The 21,514-nt window shown below is 43.3% G+C and overlaps 1 protein-coding gene across 1 annotated transcript; it reads left to right on the top strand.

Annotated features, from left to right (window-relative positions):
• The first annotated feature begins 11,094 nt into the window (after positions 1–11,094).
• VSX1 (visual system homeobox 1) lies at positions 11,095–21,359 on the top strand. Its single transcript, XM_028725009.2, has 5 exons — positions 11,095–11,621; positions 14,639–14,717; positions 16,485–16,608; positions 17,852–18,032; positions 19,374–21,359. The coding sequence occupies exons 1-5, from the start codon at positions 11,171–11,173 to the stop codon at positions 19,643–19,645; spliced, it is 1,107 nt and encodes a 368-aa protein (XP_028580842.2). The 5' UTR covers positions 11,095–11,170; the 3' UTR covers positions 19,646–21,359.
• Positions 21,360–21,514: the final 155 nt, after the last annotated feature.

Raw genomic sequence — 21,514 nt, 5'->3', positions numbered from 1 at the left:
ACCTTATCTCCTCTCTTGGCTAGGAGCCAAGAGAGCATCCTTAGATGTTTCCTCATCGAAGGAAAATGGCAGAGAGAGAGACAGTGTCTGCCTGCCCTGTGCTTTTGTCATTACCTGCACAGGTGAGGCCACACCCACCTCTAGTCACATGCGGAGGAAGTCCGTCCCCAGGAAGTTTACCTGCTTGCTGGACAGACATCCCCCCATGTTCTAACATGTACACTCTAGGAATGTTGTCATTGACTGCTCCTGTGTTTACATCCCACATAATCTGGACCCATTCCAGTCTGGGTTCAGGTCTGGCTTTGGTACAGAATCAGCTCTTGTCATGCTGCTTGAGGGATAGAAATGGGGAGTGTGACTCTGCTGCTCTCATTGGAGCTGTCAGTGGATGTTGACATCATTGACTTTGGTGTACTGCTGAACTATTTTTGTGGGCGGGGAGCCGAAGGCAGTTTTTACAATGGTTTCACTCCTACCGGCATAGATGATCTTAGAGAACAGAACTGGGGTGTCTACACCCTGGCAACTCAGTTGTGGGTTACCACAAGGCATTGTTTCATTCCCATTCTTATTAAACATCTATATGAAGCCATTGAGAACAGTCATCAGGAAGTCTTCGGTGTCTTCGGTATACTAACACTCGGTTCTATTTCTCCATTAAATCTGAGACAGAAGAGGCTGTGCGGAAGCTGAAGCTGAAGGTAGGCTAGGTGTGGATCAGTAGACAGAAGCTGAATCCTGCTAAGACAAAGGTACTGTAGGTGAATGGTTCCCCGGTCTGAGAATTGGGAGTGTTGCCTAGATTCTGCTGTCCACAAAGGTGAGTGTGGTTTCTTGATAAACATGCAGAAATTAGGATCCTATCAATTAAAAGCTAGAGGCAGGCATTAATTTGATCAGTCACTTCAGTGGACTAAGGAGATATCAGGTGCAACTATTGTTGTTGTTGTTTAGTTGTTTAGCCGTGTCCGATTCTTCGTGATCCCATGGACCAGAGCATGCCAGGCACTCCTGTCTTCCACTGCCTCCTACAGCTTGGTCAAACTCATGCTGGTAGCTTTGAGAACACTGTCCAACCATCTCGTCCTCTGTCGTCCCCTTCTCCTTGTGCCCTCAATCTTTCCCAGCATCAGGGTCTTTTCCAGGGAGTCTTCTCTTCTCACGAGGTGGCCAAAGTATTGGAGCCTCAGCTTCAGGATCTGTCCTTCCAGTGAGCACTCAGGGCTGATTTCCTTCAGAATGGATAGGTTTGATCTTCTTGCAGTCTATAGGGACATAAACCTGTGCCAGACAACTAGGCAGAGACTGGAGGAATGTTAAGGAGTTTGTTCTTCCTTGTAGTCCATACAATGGGGCCAATGCACTGATTTGTCAAGGATACATTCATCTTTCTGTCTTATGTGTTTGTAGATGCTAAATTGGTCTGGAGTATTACAGCAGCACTATAAGGTAGGTTTGAGTTAAAATGACATGCTTTCCCATAGAGCTTTATGATGCAACTGCTTCAGGCAGCAGACTCCAATGGAAGCAACCATTACCTTGTGTCTGATCAACAGGTATGTCTAGCTTTGGTGCATGACACTTGACCCAGAAGGGGAGACCTGCATGGAGATGAGCAAATCCATAATCATTCACTTCCTAATTGCTGAGGACACACTAGAAAGGTGATATTGCTCTTTTTGGAATGCCCTCTGGCAATGTTTTGACGAGTCTTACATTTTGTTGCTGCTATGTTTAAACAGTTGGGAGTCAGAAATCCTCGCTGATCTTCTGCAAGTCACCCAGAGATCTATCAGTACATCTCGATCTACTTTCTGCACTCCCAACGCAAACACAATCCCCAGGATTGCCTTACACGTGACTGTAGAGTCTCCATGTGCCCTGGAGGGAGGGGATGCTAGAAAATTAGAGCGAGGAGCGATGTTTGATGTCCTGCTCTTTAAGGGATTAATAATCTTTTGGCGTCGGGGAATAGGCCAAAAATCTTCCCTTGCAAAATAATGAGCAGAGAAACATTTACTGATTAGTTTAATTCCAGATAATCCTATCTGATGAGCATATATCAGGAGATCCTTTAACTGATTTACTGTCAAAAGGCTCAGTCCAGAGCATGCTCTACTTGTGTTCTTCTTTGCCTCCCCCCCTCCTCCCTCTTGCAAGAAAGAAAGTGTGCAAATCATGGGAGAACGCAGTGCGGAAGTGCAAAAGCCATGTCCGTGCAAAGCAAAGCCCAGGAACAAAAAAGTACACTCACAAAGGGTTCAGAGTAGAAGATGCGTAGAAAATACGCAAGCTAGAGCACGCAACAGGCACATATTCCTGCAAAATCCCCAGGTACACTGCAGAAAGCCGGTCTTTATGTCTAGCTGGTAGTTTTTGTCTGCTTCTGTGTAAGTAATCACATCTCTCTCTCTCTAAAGTGCAGGAGATTTAAAACTCTGATTTCCTCTCCTCTGTCTATCGGCTTTCTCTCGCTTTTGAGCTTTTATGTTTCATAAACTGATTAGGAGCAATTATATATGCTTTATCCCTCAACTTTCCAAATGACTTGGCCATATGCATATTTAAGGCTTCCTCATTCCCGCCAGGAGCTCAGCCTTTAACGTAAAACTGCTGAAATTAAGCTGATTCTGGTGCCACGTCAAAAAAAGGGTGGGGGGGAGGGGAGGGGGAAATTAGGGGTTTATCCATTAATATCTAGTCGGACAGGAAATTTGTTGTGGGTGGTGGTCGGATTACTGCTTCTCTAATTACTACATCAGATTTGCTCCCTCGCACTACCAGTGAAAGTCTTCCTCCCCACCCCACCCCAGTATTTTTACTGTGTTTACAGTTTTAAGCAGGTTTTAATAATAACAAAGAAAAAAAGAGTAAAAATAAATAATGTGATTGTCGTAGCTTGGAGATCATAAATAAAATAAAGGTAAAACTCGCAAAGTCAGTACCAAGACATGCCATCAGTAAAAGATTTTGCAGCTTGTGACTACATAGTAACAGACAGTAATTCCAAAAATAAAGTACAGATGACAAGCTAGAATTTTACTAAATCCAGACATTTACCTAAACCAGTGGGACTTGGTGTCCTTCAGCTGCTACATTCACATCAGGGCCGGCCCAATACATTATGGCACCTGAGGTGGACCCCAAAATTGGGGGGGGGGAGTCCTTCCCACTGGGGAAGTAGAGGTGAAGGAAGATCTACATCAAGGACAAGCTGGGGGAAGGAAGGTTGACATTGGGATCTGCTGCCCCAGTGAATCCTGCCACCAGAGGCACTCAACCTCACCTTGTCTCATGTGTGGGCTGGCCCTGATTCATGCAGAAAATAAAATCAAACCTAATGACAATAAAGCAATATTGGGCACTTTGACCTCTGGATACTTTTAACTTTCGCAAAATAATTTCAAGGAAGGCAAATTGCCAAGTCTTGGTATACCAACAATCCATATTATCAAGACTAAAAATCTTCCAAAACTTTGCAATTGTAGCCTGTTCTGCTGTAAGGAGATGTGAAACAGATTCTCTGCTCTTCAAATCCTGATCAGTGTTTACAAATAAATTTGAAAGTACCAGATAAGGGGAAGAGTGGACTGTTTACTCAGTTATTTATTTTATTTATTTCATAAAATTTATACACCACTTGATTGAAAAAACGTACACACCCTCAACGTGGTTTACAAAAGGAGTGAAACAAAATTATTGGTAAAAACAGTTTAAAACAGCTATTTAAAACATTTTATAAAAAATTAAAGGCAGTGATAAACTAAAAACACTAATCAACTTTCTACATATCTGGATAGGCTTGTATAAAAAAAAATGTTTTGTTTTAGGTGCCTAAAAGAATACAGCGAAGGTGCAGCCTGATGCCAGTAGGGAGTTGCAAACTGTAGGTACTGTCACACCATAAGATCAATTTCTTACAATATGGAACAGGTATTATGTGATACCTGTAACAGTGGCACAGATCTAAGCAATTGAGTGGGCATTTATGTTCTCAATGAGATTTCCTCAAATACCTTCTCCCAAAACCCCTGGGAAACCCAACCAGATGGGTGGGGTATAAATTATTATTATTATTATTATTAATAATTTTGGGACAATTCCACCACATTTCAAAAAAAGACTCATTTTCCTGGCACTCCCTCCAGTATAATGGGATGGTGCTCTGGTGTATAAAAGAGAAAGGTTGTGACATTTAATATCAGCCATGTTCTATTTTCAATGAGAGTTCTCTAGGATACCCCCGTCTTCTTCCCACCCAGGCCTATGATTCTGGTTTAAATTAAAAGTGGCCTTTAACAAAATGTTGTACAGCAGTGAAACCAGCTCATTTATACACCCTGAAGAGTCAACAATAATTCTCTCAACTGGGGTTAACTGTCTAGTGACATCTTTTTAAACTGATCGGCAGGGAAGAAATGCTCTTAATTGACAACCTAAAAGCCCGTGAAGGGGTTTATCCCCCAGACAAGTTTTCATTGCCACAATGGTTAATGGAGTGCCTTATTTATAAAAACCCAGCAAGAGGAACTATTTACAAGTTTGCCAGGAGTCATTGTTATATATCCTGCTTTTATTTTTGAAGGGTGGGTAATGTTACAGTGATAAGCAGAGACATTTCTGGTGCTAGAATCGCCACCCAAATGTTAAATAACTTAGGAATAGAATTCATGTTTCCAAAAATGTTTAGTATTTAGTAAGGCACTATGTGTCTCAAGGTTCTCCATGGTTACCCACTGTAGCCAAATGAGCTTTTTCCCAAATCAGTGTGCATAGGATTTCAACTTTCAGTTCTAATACACAAATTAATCTCTTATAGGTGCACTAAACTCAGTATTGTTTAATATGAACTAAAATTCCTAAAAAGAGAACCCCCCCACTTTATTTACTTAAATTAAGAACAAATTTTAACATGCTAATATTTTCATTAGGATGTTCTGGATACAAAAATGCATTCAACTTTTAATGTAATTCTTAACTTTAATTTTTGTTCCCTGCTTTCCAACTAGTACATCAGTCACCTAAAGATTTAATTGGTTCAATGGGACCAATTTTGATCTACAGACCATGTTGTGCAGCACACCAGGTTAAATTTGGGATTTGTTTTGTGTGTAATATACTAGGGATTTTGATTTGTGTGTAATATACTAGGGATTGAAAAGGTTAAATATGGTAATAAAGATTTACTTTCCTTTGAACAAATAAGGGTAGCTATTTATTGTTTATTGTTTGAAATGCTCAGGTAGCTAGTTTAATTTATCTATTTAAGATAGGGAAAAAATTGAGATACTGGTATATTTAAATATAAATCAGTAACTTAAATCAAAGGCAGATGTATCAAACAAAATTCTGTAGTTAGATGACAGCTGTTATAAAATGTCTTTACACATCAGTGTGTGTGTGTGCTTTTAACAGTGTTACCTGTCCTGAGACCATGGAACAATATAGGCTACAAATCTCAGGCATGAATCATGTTTCTATTCTGTAGTCATCAATATGTTGCTGTTCCAAACAGTGCAATCCTATATATATCTCCCAATAAGTTCAATGGGGCTTACTCTTTGATAAGTGGATACAAAGCAGCCAATGTTGCTTCTTAAAAATCTACAGCTACCGTATTTCCCTTTTCCTGGTTTGGGGTAAGCAGAGCTGCTAGCAAAATTACCAGCAGCCCTAATAGCATTGTCATTAATGAGTCAGTCTGAAACTACTAACTCCTTTTTTTCTTTTCTTTTCCTTCACACCTGACTAATTCAAAACGAGATTCCAGCTTTTCCTTATAAACCAAGAATAATAATGATCAAAAAGCAATCGTCAAAAGCAAAACCATAAAACCCAAGCCATTCACATCACAATTACCCTAAATGAAAGTTATTGTTTTGCTAATCCCAGGAACAGCTTGCAAGGGGAGATTTGGGTCTTTCTTTAATAATGTAAAGTTAATACGCAGCCCTCTTGTAATTATCTTTATCAGAAGACCCCTGCTTAATCTGCATGTTTAGCAGAAAAGGACCAAATCAAAAAGTGATCTGCTTTAGAGCACTTGATGTAAGCTGTTTGTAAATCGTTTGCATAAACAGATGAAGCGGGGAAATGCAAACCAGGTGCAAGAAATGGAATCAGAGGTACAAATAGCTGCAGTCTCCCCTCTCCCGCTTTTCTGTTTTTGTTTGGTGACACGTGGCTCGTGGTTGAACGCAACAACTCTCTCAATTTAAAAGAGAGAGCCTGAAATCTAGCAGATTTTAGCTTTACTGGTGGATTTGACGGATGCTAAAAATAAAGTTGACCTGGAATCAGCTTGAATTTGGCCAAGCCTGATGCCAGTGTCCAAAAGACACACTGAAGAGCTGGCAAGCTGGCTTTGTTGGTCAGCCAAATAACAAACCACCCAGAAACAGTGTCGAATTTGCAGTTTTCCTTCCTTTCCTGAAGAATGCATTTTAGTTAGGATATATTTCTCTTGGGATCACTGCTAATGCAGAATAGAAACTGGGAGGGGAGAAAGCCAGTTTAAAACCAATTGTACATGCTAACCAATGTAGGTTTTATGGTGGAATTTCAAACATGGAGTGTGTTCGTGAGAGATACCCTACAATCTCCCCTGATACAACACAGATTTGGAGCAAGTTGCTCTCAGGTGTCCCCTCCCTCCCAGTAATTGCCAAAATAAACAATAAATGAGGAGAGTGTGTGTGTGTGTGTGTGTGTGTGTGTGTGTGAGAGAGAGAGAGAGAGAGAGAGAGAGAGAGAGTGTTTTTCTCTTCTTTTCTGCTCACAGGTGAAGTGGAAGTTTCTATTCCATATCAATAATTTTGAGTGAAGGGCTAAAGGGTAGCAATTATTCCAGATTAATTCTTACAGAATTAAGGACTATCATTTGCAGAATAGGGAGCACTGAAAGGAGGGTAAGGGGAGGCTCACCTCCAAGAAGTGCTGGATGTTTTTGGGAAGTTTAAATCATAAACGAGAAATTAAAATAAGGCTACAATCTTAGACATGTTTATTTGAAAGTTAACTTTAAAAAGATCAGTGGGAATTACTGGAGATTTGGTGTGGGAGAATTCATGTCGTATGGCCCATTATTTCTCTTTCGGATATCTGAAATGTGGGACAAGCCTTGCCCCCTCCCCAGAAATATACTTGCCTCACCCCACAGCTTCCACCTGCGCCCAATGCTGCCCATGCTATCACTTGTAGATGGACTGAGAAGCAACTCCCTCTTCCCTTTGGTATAATCGCAAAAGCAGCTTGCAGAGTGCAGCAGCTGAGAGTCACTGTACACCTGACACTGATTCCTGCCCCCCATCCCCAAAAACAAAATTCCATTTCTCATTTCTTTTTGTGCAGCTAACTCATGGAACACCAAACCTGACCCCAAACACCAGTGAACAGACAGCAATATATTGTCTAAGATCCTAAGCGAAAAGGACAATGTGTCTGTGAGCACATGAGCCAGTGAAGAGCTTTTTTAAAAAAGTTGAGGGCCACATTTCCTTCTAGGCAACCTTCCTGGGGCCATATGCCAATGGTGCGTGGGGATCGGAAGCACAAATAGGTGGAGCAACAAATGTATATTTTACCTATGTGCAGTAGGCTAGTTTCTACACGTTGCTCACAGACCCTGTCTCTAGCTAGGCTAGCAGGAGGCACAACCAGAGTTCAAGAACACATTTCATGCTCATGGAGGGTGTGAAGCAAGCCAGTAAGGGGTACAGCCTGGAGAAAAAGAATGTCATTAGGGAGAATACCCAGACTAAGAGGCTTGGAGGGCTGCATTTGGGGGGGCAGGGGGATTGATATGAAGAGAGGCAGACTCCTTGGTTTTCTCCATCTGTGTTGCTTTGTTTGCCCCCATCCCATTGTTTACCATCTTGTCTGATGAAGAACTATGGAGAACTCAAAAGCTTACACATTGCTTTGTGATAGTTAAAGGTAAAGGTAAAGGGACTCCCGACCATTAGGTCCAGTCGTGACCGACTCTGGGGTTGCGGCGCTCATCTTGCTTTATTGGCCGAGGGAGCCGGTGTACAGCTTCTGGGTCATGTGACCAGCATGACTAAGCCGCTTCTGGCGAACCAGAGCAGCGCACGGAAACGCTGTTTACTTTCCCACTGGAGTGGTACCTATTTATCTACTTGCACTTTGACACGCTTTCAAACTGCTAGGTTGGCAGGAGCAGGGACTGAGCAACGGGAGCTCACCCCATTGCGGGGATTTGAACCGCCGACCTTCTGATCGGCAAGTCCTAGGCTCTGTAGTCTACCCCACAGCGCCACCGCATCCCTTGTGATAGTTTAGTTGTCTTATTAAAGGTATAGTCTTAATATGGATTTTGGCATTCATGCAACAAATAACCTTGCTCATGGGACCTGTCCAGGGTCCTGAAGGATTTGTTTCTGATTGCTTGTGCTTCCTAATTTTGCCTCCCGTCCTTAATAGTCCTTAGAGTTGTAACTTTCCTGCCTGTTAGTCCCCTGCTCTGTGAGTCTACCATAAACTCCTGCCTAACTTTATTCCTTCTGACTCCCATGGACTCATCCTCGCCTTAATTGGAAAAGTGGTTTTCCCTGTCGATGGTACCTCTATTGGAAGACAATGGTACCTCTATTGGAAGATGCCATAGTTCAGTGGCAGAGCACATGCTTCCCATGCCAAAGGCCTCAGGCTCAATCTCTGGCATTTCCAGCTAAAAGGCTCAAGTTGTGGGTAATGAGAAAGCCTGAGAGCTGCTGCCAGTCAGAGTACAGAATATGGGGCTAGAATGATAAACAAATGGCTTGAACTTCTGTAAGGCAGCTTTGCAGATACAGTCTGGCTGCTATGGCTTACAATATATATTACGCCTAATGGGAAGTTTTGTATAGCATGCTGCATTTTTAATAAATCATCTGTCCCTCCTGTGCCATCAGCACTCCCTCACTACATAGAGAATTAAGACAGAACAGGCAATTAAAGGTATCCAAGGGTTCATTGCCAAGAAATCTGATGGTTGTTGATTTTCCAGGTCCGAATGGCTGCAGATGATTATTAGGATGCCTTCACTGTCTAATTAACGGTTATGCTAAATATGCTACAGTGTAGACCCCCATTTATGGGACACAGGTGGTGCTGTGGTCTAAACCACTGAGCCTTGTGCTTGCTGATCAGAAGGTCAGTGGTTTGAATCCCCACGACAAGTTGAGCTCCCATTGCTCGGTCCCTGCTCCTGCCAACCTAGCAGTTCAAAAGCATGTCAAAGTGCAAGTAGATAAATAGGTACCACTCTGGTGGGAAGGTCAACGGCATTTCCGTGCACTGCTCTGGTTCACCAGAAGTGGTTTAGTCATGCTGGCCACATGACCCGGAAGCTGTACGCCGGCTCCCTCGGCCAATAAAGCTAGATGAGCGCCGCAACCCGAGTCGGCCACGACTGGACCTAATGGTCAGGGGTCCCTTTACCTTTAGACCCCCACTTACAGTTATGCTGTGTTAGTATCTCTGAACAGACACCCTGCTATCTTGCTAGTGGTTGTCTTTAGCATTCTTTATTACTATCTGTCGCCATATCACTATGACAGAATGAAGAGGTGGTTAAGGGGTGACAATATCCAGTGGTCCTGAGGGGAAGACCATAGCTCTGTGGCAAAACATCTACCTTGCATGTAGAAGGTCCCAGGTCCAATCCCTGGGATCTGTAGGTGGGGTTGGGAGAGAACCCCATCTGAAACGCAGGAGAGCTGCTGCCAATCAGTGTAGGTAGTACTGAGCTAAATGGCCACCTGTCTGACTTGATATAGCTTCCTATGGGCTATGCCTTGAGAATCCACAAAAGGGCAACCAAAATGATCCAGGAGGTGGAGCTACTCTTCTATGGGGAAAGGTTGTAGCTTTTGGGACTTCTAGGTTTAGAGAAAAGGAGAGTAAGGTGACCGGATAGAAGTTTGGATAACACTGGAATTCGTAGGCACCCAATGAAGCTGAATGGTGGAGGATTTTGGACAGATAAAATACTTTTTAATGCAGTTAAACTACGGAACTCTCTTCCACAAGAAGCAGTGACGGCCGCCAACTTGGATGGCTTCAAAAGAGGGTTAGACAATTTCGTGGCAGGATGTTTCTGAATGCCAGTTGCTGGAAACTGCAGGAAAGGAGGGTGCCGTTGCGCTGAGGTCCTGCTTGCAGGTTCTCACAGGGATGTGGGTGGCCACTGTATGAGAACAGGATCCTGGATTAAGATGGGCCACTGGCCAGATCCTGCAGGCTCTTCTTGTGTGCCAGTGACGGGGGATGGACAGCGTGGAGGGCAGGGAGACGGGGGACAAACGCCGAAGCCAATGTGGCTTCCACACCTCGTAGTGAAATCGGTTGTTGTCTAGTCATTTAGTCGTGTCCGACTCTTCGTGACCCCATGGACCAGAGCACGCCAGGCACTCCTGTCTTCCACTGCCTCCTGCAGTTTGGTCAAACCCATGTTTGTAGCTTCGAGAACACTGTCCAACCATCTCGCCCTCTGTCGTCCCCTTCTCCTTCTGCCCTCCATCTTTCCCAACATCAGGGTCTTTTCCAGGGAGTCTTCTCTTCTCATGAGGTGGCCAAAGTACTGGAGCCTCAGCTTCAGGATCTGTCCTTCCAGTGAGCACTCAGGGCTGATTTCCTTCAGAATGGAGAGGTTTGATCTTCTTGCAGTCCATGGGACTCTCAAGAGTCTCCTCCAGCAACATAATTCAAAAGCATCAATTCTTTAGCGATCAGCCTTCTTTATGGTCCAGCTCTCACCTCCACACATCACTACTGGGAAAACCATGGCTTTAACTATATGGACCTCTGTTGGCAAGGTGATGTCTCTGCTTTTTAAGATGCTGTCTAGGTTTGTCATCGCTTTTCTCCCAAGAAGCAGGCGTCTTTTATTGTTACCCAGCGCAAATAATACCCAAGTCAGAAAGTGGAGAGGGAAAAGAGGGAGGGGGAGCAGGGGAAAGAGTGATCGGACCGCGAGGAAATTGGTGGCAATTAATTCTCAGGGAGTGACCCCCCCCCCTCCGTCCCGCGCACACTTTCCCTGGAGCTGATTGGCGCCGGGCGGCTTGGGGCGCGCAGGATAAAAAGCCTCGGAGAGTCTCTCGGCGCTTGTGTGTCGGCGCCCGGCTGCCGAGGAGAGGCGAGCAGAGGCAGCAGCAGCAGCAGCATGACGGGCCGCGAGGAGATCGCGGAGGGGAAAGCCAAGGGGAAAGCGCTGGCGCCCAGCGGAGGCGGCGGCGGCCCCGAGAAGGCGCGCTTGGGGAGCCCGTCGGGCGGCAGCCTGCGCTCCAAGGGCTTCGCCATCACCGACCTGCTGGGCTTGGAGGCGGAGCTGCAGCCGCCCGCCACCTCCTCCGTGACCGGCTCGGGCTGCGAAGGCGGCGGCGGAGGGGCAGCGGGACTGGCAGGAGGCGGCGGCGGAGGTCCCTTGCCCATGGGCTTGGGCTTCCTGTGCGGCTTCGCCACGCAGCAGCCGGCCGGGGCGCATTGCCTTCTGCCGGCGCACCTGCCCTTTCTGCAAGCGCGCCCGGAGCACCATCACCACTCGCACCACCACCCGAGCCACCACCCGCACCAATACGGCCCCGGAGCCGAAAAGCACAAGGAGAACATCTCCGGTAAGCGAGATCCAGCTTGGGGCAGGTCCTCTCCGGGGGGAGGGGAACCCAGGAGAGCGACTGCCGTGGGGCGAGAGGCCGGGAGGGGTAGAGGAGCGCAGGCCGGGTTAGATCGAGCAGTGAGCGGCCGGAGGAAGCGCACCAAGCAGGGCAGGAGCCCGACCTTTGCGCAGCGTGGCTGCTTGGGAACAGCGCTGCTTTCCGCAGGGCGCTCAGACAGCACAGAGCCGCTGAGAGGCTGGCAGGCAGGCAGGCGCCGATCAGTTCCTTTTGGACACCTCCGAAGTTCCAAGAGCTCTTTGAAAGAGTTGTTGTGTGCCACCTTACGGACCGAGAGATCTTTTGGTAGGGTCAGCGGGCTGGAGTCTACTTACCAGATGCGTGAAATATCCTCAGTTGGTAGGTGCAGGCACTGCACGCCATAGATAAACGAACAAACCAACCCTTTAGGTCTTCATACTGCATGGGTCTTGCATTGATGGGCTATCACCAATCTTTATTTTCCAGCGCAACATGGAAATCTGGTTCCCAAATCTAAAGTTGATAACAATCTTAAGTTTCATATATTTGCTAACAGATACCCTGTGCCTTTTAAAAGCAGCATAATATGAACCACCACAACATGAGGTTTCCCCAACTCTCACTACATCTCTGTACAGGCAAAAGTGCCACCTGTTGAATTCCGGAGATCATGTAGCTGTTAAACAGGACCTGTCTGTGTCCATGAAAAAGGTGCTTGCATCCTGTCCTTCCAATAACCCACATTACAGCTTCACAACATTATAACACTCTACGGTGTGTTGCTTGAGAAACAGTAACTTGGAAACATAGAAAGAATCAGACCACTAGTTAATCTAGTCCAATTTTGTCAACGTTGACTGGCAGCAGCTCTCCAGAATTTAAGACAGGAGTCGCTGCTAGCCCTTCCTGGAGATGTTGAGGATTGAACCCGAAACCTTCTATGCACAAAGTACATGTTTTACCACTCAGCTACGGCCCTTCCCAAAGCGAGCCCATACCCAGCCAGTGAGCTTCATGACTGGGCAGGAATCTTATCATGGAGTTTATCATATCTGTCACCAATACTCTAGCCCCTGTTCTAGCCAAAGGCAGAGCTACATGGATATGCTAATATTTTACATGAAATCCTGGTGACCTGATCTGCCGGGGGAAAGATTTGGAAGGAGATGATTTGGAGCACCAGGCGGCTATTTCAGAACCATTAACTGTTGGCAGACATTAAACAAATTCTGCAAATAAAAGTGCTGATGAGAGAACTCCAAAAAGATCTGAAACAATCCTTATATGGATTGGCCATTTGGATGACAAGCTTCTGCATGTGGGAACACACATGTACAAATATTTTCACATGTGCAACTGTCCACACAGATTCACCAAGGACCATTTATGTGACGTTCTGTTTATAAGGGATCACTTTTGGATGTGCAGATGTATATAGGTGTGGAGATATTAGGCAAACAGCTTGTTGGGACAGGTGAGTCCATGGGAAGAATCTAACAGCATTGCTGCTTACAGCACTATTATTGGGTGAGGAGCATGGGTCAAATATTGTGGCACGGTGTTTTCCAGTGTGTGATTTTGGTCATTATCTCTGTGGGTGAACACTAGGACTTGGAAGTTATATGCACATTTTTACTCATGCATGTTTTCACTCAGATCCTCTTCACACAACACACACCAAACCATGCTTGAGTTTCTCTTCAGTGGTTATAGTTCATTTAGCTGCAGTGTTGAACATCAGCATGGCCAATGGCAATCAAAAGTAGGCCTTTCTCACTTGACTGGAAGCCTCCACCACGGTGGGGTTCTAACCAGGTGGGAAACACCATGGCACTGGGCTTCCTCGGGTTTCACTCACTGCTGTGTAAGCGTGTGATGGCAGCCTCTGTCTTTCCAGGGAAGAGATTAAAGGAATGCCTGCTTGAGTTAGTAATCTCAGAGGCAGCACGGCTGCCAGCTGAGAGGTCAGCATAAAACTGAAGGAGGGAAAGGGCACTAAAATAATATTGAGCTAAAAATTTCAGCGGCTGTTTGAAGGTGTTGGTTCCTACAGAATTTTACTCAGCTGGAGTTCTCTTGGTTTTTTTAAGGGTTCTGCAAAACAGTATACATTGGAATAAAAAACTGTCCTATGAACTATGGGAGAACGGAGGCGTTTCAAAGTAATTTGCTTAAACAAACAAATTGATTCTGTATATCTTATGCATTAATAAAATATTGAAATGGAAAAATAAAAGCTGTTTGGTAACTTTTATTGTGATTAAAAGGAGCCTCCATCTAGGACCAACTAGGTTTACTTTGGAGCCCCCTGTTCTGTTGGTCCCTTGGTAGAAGAACTGGACTGCCCCCGATTCTATTCCTGCCTTAGCCTTCTTCCCACCTGCTCTAGTTGCTCTGCTGGTGCTGAAAAGCTGGTGTTTGTGGCAGCTTCCTTCCCATTTATTTTGCCAGGCAGTGGAGATGGTTGGAGTTGACCTATATTCCTAATGACTGAGGAGAGCAGTTTCAATCAGCTCTGGCCACTTGCCAGCCCTGTTTGTAGTCCTGGTTGGCAGCTACCTGCCCCCCTCCTTGGCGCTTGCCGCAACAGGGACTATTGGACACAGGCTGGTCAAAAGGTGGCATATGTGGTAGATAACAGCCAATATACCCTCATCAGTGGCCATTTCTTGACACTGAAGATGCTGTACTAAGTAGAATATTAGTTGGCACTGCAGCTGTGAAATGCCCTCCCTGGGGAAGTCTGCAGAGCTCCCTCTCCTCCCATTTTTAGATGAGCCTTAAAAGCAGAGTTGTCATTAACAAATTCTACTTCTGAAATCTACTTCTGTTGATTTTCTTCATAGTAATTTTTATTGCTCTTTTACAATTTGGAAACTCTTTGGGGAAAAAATCTGTTTTAAACAGGGCATGTAAATAAGTTGAATAGAACAATGGTTATACGGAGGGAAACTTTTGATCTATATTTATGTTTTTCTCCCCAACCAAAATATTAGATGAAGACAGTTTGTCGGGGGACAAGAACAACCTCAAGGCATCCGATTCTCAGATCAAGAGAAAGAAACGGCGGCACAGGTATGACAGATAAATATAACTGGAGTCTTCCCAGACACAGCTTGTAGCATTAGATCCCAGAGTTAAACTTTGTAAGTACGCTACATTCCCTCTCTTTAAAATCTCACTTAAGCTGCAATCTTATATTCACCCACCTGGGAGTGAGGATCATTGAACTCAATAGGACTTACCTCTGAGTAGACACATATAATAGGATTTCACTGTTAGCATTTCTGTATTGTATTGGACAGTACTGTATAACTTTTTAAAATGAATTATCTGGTCTGTTGATGTTGAAGAAAGAAATTGCCACTTGATCAGACATGTGAATTTTTGCTAGAGAATTCTGGGGCTTGGGACAAGACAGAAGTCACACCATTTAACCTGGAAGTCCTAATGGTTAGTTGTGGTTACTCAGTGGCAAAGGAAAGACACTTTGCACATGGGCAGAAACTTTTTGGTTTTTTCATATGCTCAGTGCTAAGCCTCAGCCGTGAAAACAATATATTGGGAGAAACCTGGCTCAAAGTAAGTCCTGAAGGCACAACAGAGACATGGCTCAGTAGTAAAACCCATGTTTTCCTCCCAGAAGGTCCCAGGTTCAATCCCCAGCAAAAAGAATCAGCAAGTGATGGGGAAAGTCAGAGACCTTGAAGAGCTAATGCCAGCCAGTGTAGGTAGTACTGGGCTGGATGGACAAGTAGTCTGACTTAGTATAAAGGTGGCTTCCTGTGTTCCCAGTTTAACTGGGCCATCCTAACCATGTCTACTCAGAAGCAAGGCCTATTTAATTCAAGGGGGCTTACTCCCAGGTAAGTGGGGTTGTAATCCTATGCATATCTAAGGTTGCACTGTAAGTCTTGAAAGCACAACAGTAAACTAGGCAGCATGAAATCTGATTGAGCTAGGAGATTTTGAGTTAATTTAAATCAAATGTTGGTAATGAAAGGATTTCTCTTCCATTTTAGACTTGAAGACCTGGTAATATTTCTGGATTTTACAGAAAAAAAACAAATTCCTAGGCAGATGGAAACACAAAGGGACACCCTTCTATGCCAGTTCTTATTTTGTACAGCATTCTGGAAGTTATAGTTTGCGATCTGCCTGCTTGTCTGAGCAGCAGAGCTTGGGGTGGACTCTAGCTCCCTCTTGTTCATTCCCATTACCTTGCACAAGAGCAAGGTAATTTAGAGATCAAGGTCTCAGACCAGGTTGGAACAACTCCAATCAGCCCGTCAGTAAACCCAATGGTCAAGGATGATGGGAGCTGGAGTCCATCAACAGCTGGTGGCTACTAGTTTCCCAACCCTGCCTAAGGCATCAAAGATTAAGTCACAAATAACTGTGCAGCTTTTATATTAGTGAAAACATTGTGGGCACTTTTCCCATAGAAAGCAATGCCAAAAAATACAGCTCATATGTTAATTTCTAATTCCTCCAGATGTTCCTGGACTATATAATTCCCATCATCCCTGACCATTAGCCATGCTGACTGAGGTTTATGGGAGGTGGAGTTCAATACTGGGGACCACCAAATATTGTCTGAGGCCTGCAGGATGAATGCAGTCCATCAACCATGTACTCCATCACACACACACACACTCACACACATGCAAACACACACACTTGCAGTTCCAGGCAAACAGCAAATACAGGAGTTGTTAAACTTGGTATTTCTCACTCTGGCCTATATAATTCCAATTTACACATCTGCTACTAGAGCAGAAAGTTGTTTATGAAGGATGTGACACGGCCATCTATGAATTACTGAGTTTATTGTCCCTGTAGGACTGTGTTTACTGCCCATCAGCTGGAGGAATTGGAAAAGGCTTTCAATGAAGCCCACTACCCGGATGTGTATGCCAGAGAAATGTTAGCCATGAAAACAGAGCTCCCTGAGGATAGGATACAGGTATGTTGTTTGTTATTGTTAAGCCACCATAAAGTGTGGAAATGGAAAGTTCATTTAGGGAAGTTTTTAATGTTTGAAGTTTTATTCTGTTTAATATTCTGTTGGGAGCTGCCCAGAGCAGCTGGGGAAACCCAGCTAGATGGGTGGGCTATAAATAATAATAATAATAATAATAATAATAATAATAATAATAAATAATTAATAATAATTTACAGTCCTCAGTAAAGGCTGCCTGTATTGAGTGTCAACACATTCATTTAAAGCACTGATCAAACACAAGTCATGGGAGCTTACTAGACCCTCAGGGCAGGTAGGAATGGATATTTTCCTGGACTACAATACCTATCATGCCTGACTATTGACCATGTTGGCTGAGGCTGAAGGAAGTTGAAGACCACAGCATCTTTTATTTTCAGTAAAAAAAAAATGTTGAGTATCTGCCTGATGGGGAATTTGGCACTCCAGCCCATCTGACTTTGAAACCTTTGGATTAAGGAGTGGCTGGGTAAATAGCTCTAAGGAATTATTTTTTCCTAGCAAATTGTGCAACAGTGCAGGAGGCTAAGCTGTATAATCTTCCAGCTATCTGATTCTAATTCAGCTCTATAAAAATGTATTGAAATAAGTAAAAAATAACTGATGTTAGTTGCAATATCTAGCCTGCACTTTCCAATATTATGACTCTTCTGCCACTGTAAATTTGCACCAACAGGGTGCTGGTACTATACAAAATGTAGAAGTGATATGATCCCAGACCAGGTAGTATTTCACAAGTAAGGCAGTAGTATTAAGAAAGAAAAATAACAGCAAAAGGAGTGAAGGTTAACCTTATCAGTTAATTTATGTAGTATCATCTTCACCTGGAACAAATAGTTTTTTTCAACTGGAACTCAGTTCTGGCACCTCTCAGGTGGGCACCATTGCCATTATAAGAGAACAAGCAGGTGTTCATGGTGGGTTCCGGCACTTCTGTTTCTAGAAAAATAGCACTGAACACAATGAAAGGAAAAAGAATTTTTACTGCTTATTTAGTGCAGGAATAAGATTGAGAAACTGTTAATTTGGTTGTGTGTGTCTTCTATTTCATTTATGCCAACAGAGAACTCAAAATTTACTTAGAACATATGCTTTCTTGATCTGACATGTTTTATTTGATCTTCTTTCCTCTCCTCCTTCCCCTCAGTCCTCCACACAAATATGGATACTTTTGCTAAATATATACTTCTTGATGTGCATCCAAAAGGTTTGGTTTCAAAACCGAAGAGCCAAGTGGCGAAAGCGTGAGAAGTGCTGGGGCCGCAGCAGCGTGATGGCAGAATATGGTCTCTATGGTGCTATGGTGAGACACTCCATCCCGCTACCTGAATCAATCATCAACTCTGCCAAAAGTGGGCTTGTGGGCTCTTGTGCCCCCTGGCTGCTCGGTAAGCAAACATATAGTGCTCTGCATTCGCTGGTTGGGCTGAAACTCAGTTAATTAAGTGGGGAGGGCTTTCAAAATGAAAGACACTACTGGGGTAGAGAACAGACTTAGGCTTCACAGCCTTCATCCCAATTGTGTTGCTGAGTGCATTTGTGGGCACTGCTGCAATGATGGTGAAATCTACCTTCCAACCCTCACTGTTAAGGATCCCACTGTGTTGTTTGTGCACTCATGTGTTTGCTCATGCTTGCACACATACTTCTTATAATATACAAATCCATTCTCTATTTACACCCTATACACCTGCTCTCTACCCCAGTAATGCTTGTCATTTTGAAAGCCCTTCTCACTTCATTAACTGAGAAATAAGGAAGTGATTGTTAGCTGACTTGCCATCACTTTTATAAAATACTAGAGTGAAATTTAGATTTAATTACATAAGGCGACATTTTGTTCTTGTGTTAAGCACAGATTAACCTTTGGTTAAGAATTTTATCAGAGCTGACAGAACAGCTTTCTTCCTAGTGCTTCAAACTTCCTCCTTGTATGACAGGGACATTGCATGGAGAAAACAGCTGCCTTGCTTGTGAAATCCCCTATGGAGATCCCGCCATGTTTGAATATCAGCAGAGCTACTGACCTGCCTTCCATGAATCCAGTTGTATGATATCTTAGTATGCATGGCTAATGATGGAACCATGTGGATGGGGAGGGCAGATCTGCTCATGTGTTTTACATGAGCAAGCTATGGCATGTGTGGTACTGCAATGGATGCAGCCGTTGATGACTATTACTTATTTTTATTTCACAATATTTATATACTCTTTGATTGCAATGAAACCTCAAAGTGGTGTACAACAAGAATAAAACGATAAAATTATCAGTTAAAAAAAAGTTAATGATTTAAAACATTCAAAAAATAATTAAAATGATAAACTAAAAACTGTATTAAAACACATGTCAATATTTAACATGTCTGGACAGGCTTGCCTAAGCAAAAATGTTTTTAACCTGACACCCAAAAAAGTAGAGTGATGTACTCCTGATGTCAGTAGACAAGGAGTCCCGAAATATGGGTGCTGCTGCACTAAAATGTAAATTTCTTACAAATGCAGAATGAGTATTGTGCGGCACCTGTATTAGTACTAGTTCTGCAGATTGAAGCAATTGAGCGGGCATATATGGGATAAGGTTATCTTGCAGGTCTACTGATTTCAGTGGGCTGCTATGAGTTGACCCCAATGAGTTTCAGTCAAGCTAGAGTACTAGCTTTCTCAGTCACTGTTAGGTTTAATCAGTATTCTCTCTCAGTACTCTCTCTGGTCTTTGCTTTTCTTTAAAGGAATGCATAAAAAATCAATGGATGTTACAACTAAGCCCGAAAGCGAGGAAAAGGGGAACAGTGACTGGAAATCTCAACGCCCTGAAGAGGAATTAAAAATTAAGCAGGTAGAGCAGGAAAGAAGCTCCACTGACAAATTTACCTCAATGGACAATTCTGATGACATTGCAATGGATCTCTCCAGCACAGCAAAGCATGAGAAAAAGCACGACACTTTGAGACAGTGTCTCAGTGGAGGCCCCCAGCCCAAAATGAAGGACAGTGAGCACTAAGAATCAGAAAGAGGAGAGATGTGATACAATAGAAAATAAATAAATAAATGAAGAAACCTCTTCAATGCTATGGGAAAATATATTTATTAATGTTTAATTAATATTTATTACTATTTTTCAGCTAACTAATGCAACATTTTACATAAAAGTGGGACCTTTTTTAGATGGTGCCCATCCAAAATATAAAATTTATTTTTTCAACATTAAAGTTGTTTATACGTAAACAATATAAATTGGGGTTACTGACTTTTTTCCTTTAAAATGTCTCACTAAGTCACCTTTGATTAGCAGCTCCAGAAAAACGACCAGGGCATCCTCATTCTATAACATGGGAGAGATTAACCTGTGGCCCTCTGGATGCTGGACTACAACTCCCATCATCCCTGATGATTGGCCAAGCTGGCTGAGGCCAATGGGAGTTGCGGACCAAAAGCAACTGGTTAGCCACACCTGCTATAGTAGAAAAAGAAACTGAAGGCACTTCATCTAAGCTAATCCAAGGTGTGGTAATGACAAAAATACTTTGGGTGTTGTTTTCAGAAGTGATCAACCTTAGGGAAAATTTGTTCCTTAGATTACATGCTACTATAGGACAGGAATGGTTAATTTCTATATTTCTGGTGACATTACAAAGATTAGGGAGGGGAGGGGATACAACAAACCAGCCTTGACAAGTAATGCCTAGCGATTTAAGGGCTTAACATGTATGGAAGACATGATGTTGGAATGTGTATGGAGAACCATGGCTTCTTTTCCTTACAAGTGAAACTGTCAGCAAAAAGCGTCTGTGCACATCTTGAGTCCTACAGGGGGTAGACTATCTGTTGACCTTTCATTCTATAGTAAACAAGGTATACTTATACGTACCAAACTCTGAAGGCCACCAGAATCTGTTCTGACAGCATCCCCTTTAATTTGACCAGGATTCACACCACCACCACATGCTGGATTGAATCCTCTTGCCCAGATAGAGAGTTCTGTGGAACACATGTGCTATTTTCTTTTGTGTCAGAGAATGCTGTGTACAGCTCTAGAAAATGAGAATCTCAGTCTATAACAAACACTGTGCTGAACAAATTCTCTTTGCACACAAAGACCATTTCCTGACCCTGAAGAAAACAGTTAGATCCTCCCTGCACAAAGCTGTGTATCAACCCTCTTTGTTTAGAAGATGCTACATCAGGGTACCTGTGTTTACAATATGCAGTAGGTCCAACTGATGCAGGGAAGCAGATGGTACCCGGGAACACTGTGGACTATCTCCTTGTTCTTGACTCACTGATTTCACCTTGAGCTGCAGCACATTCTACTTGATAAGGAATCTGTCCCTTTACCATGATTTGAGCATAATAAATGGAATTACACTGTGCATTTGTACAAATTTGTATTTGGGAAAACATATGCAATAACTCTACATTTTTGAATGTTATTTGACATGCTATGCATAGAATTCACACTTGTATTAAAATATCAAGCCATAGAACCCAGAAATAAAAAATCCTATTTTGTAAAATGCCATAGGAAAAATATTTTGTAATTATGTCTGTAAAAGTGTTAATGTTTGATCTTTTCCCTTGTCTTTTTATATTTGTCTGAAAGCACTTTAGATACCTCCATTTTCTGAATGTTCCCCTACTTGTTTTGTTTGCCACTTATTTATTATTATGCATTCACAAATAAAGTTCTGTGTTTGTTTGTGGCTTTTGAAGATATATATATTAGATGCTTGATTTTGAGAATACAGCTTCTAAGCAAGTCCTATTTTGGTTACAAAAACCTTTGTTGATGAAAGAGTGAGACTTGGGTGGCCTAGATTTTTCAGCAAATGGCCCCCCTGCTGCAAAGACTACATTGCTGATTTGACATCAG

This window comes from Podarcis muralis, chromosome 3 (genome assembly GCF_964188315.1).
Source record: "Podarcis muralis chromosome 3, rPodMur119.hap1.1, whole genome shotgun sequence".
NCBI classification, from domain to species: Eukaryota; Metazoa; Chordata; class Lepidosauria; order Squamata; family Lacertidae; genus Podarcis; species Podarcis muralis.
This window is presented reverse-complemented; position numbering and strand designations above follow the sequence as displayed.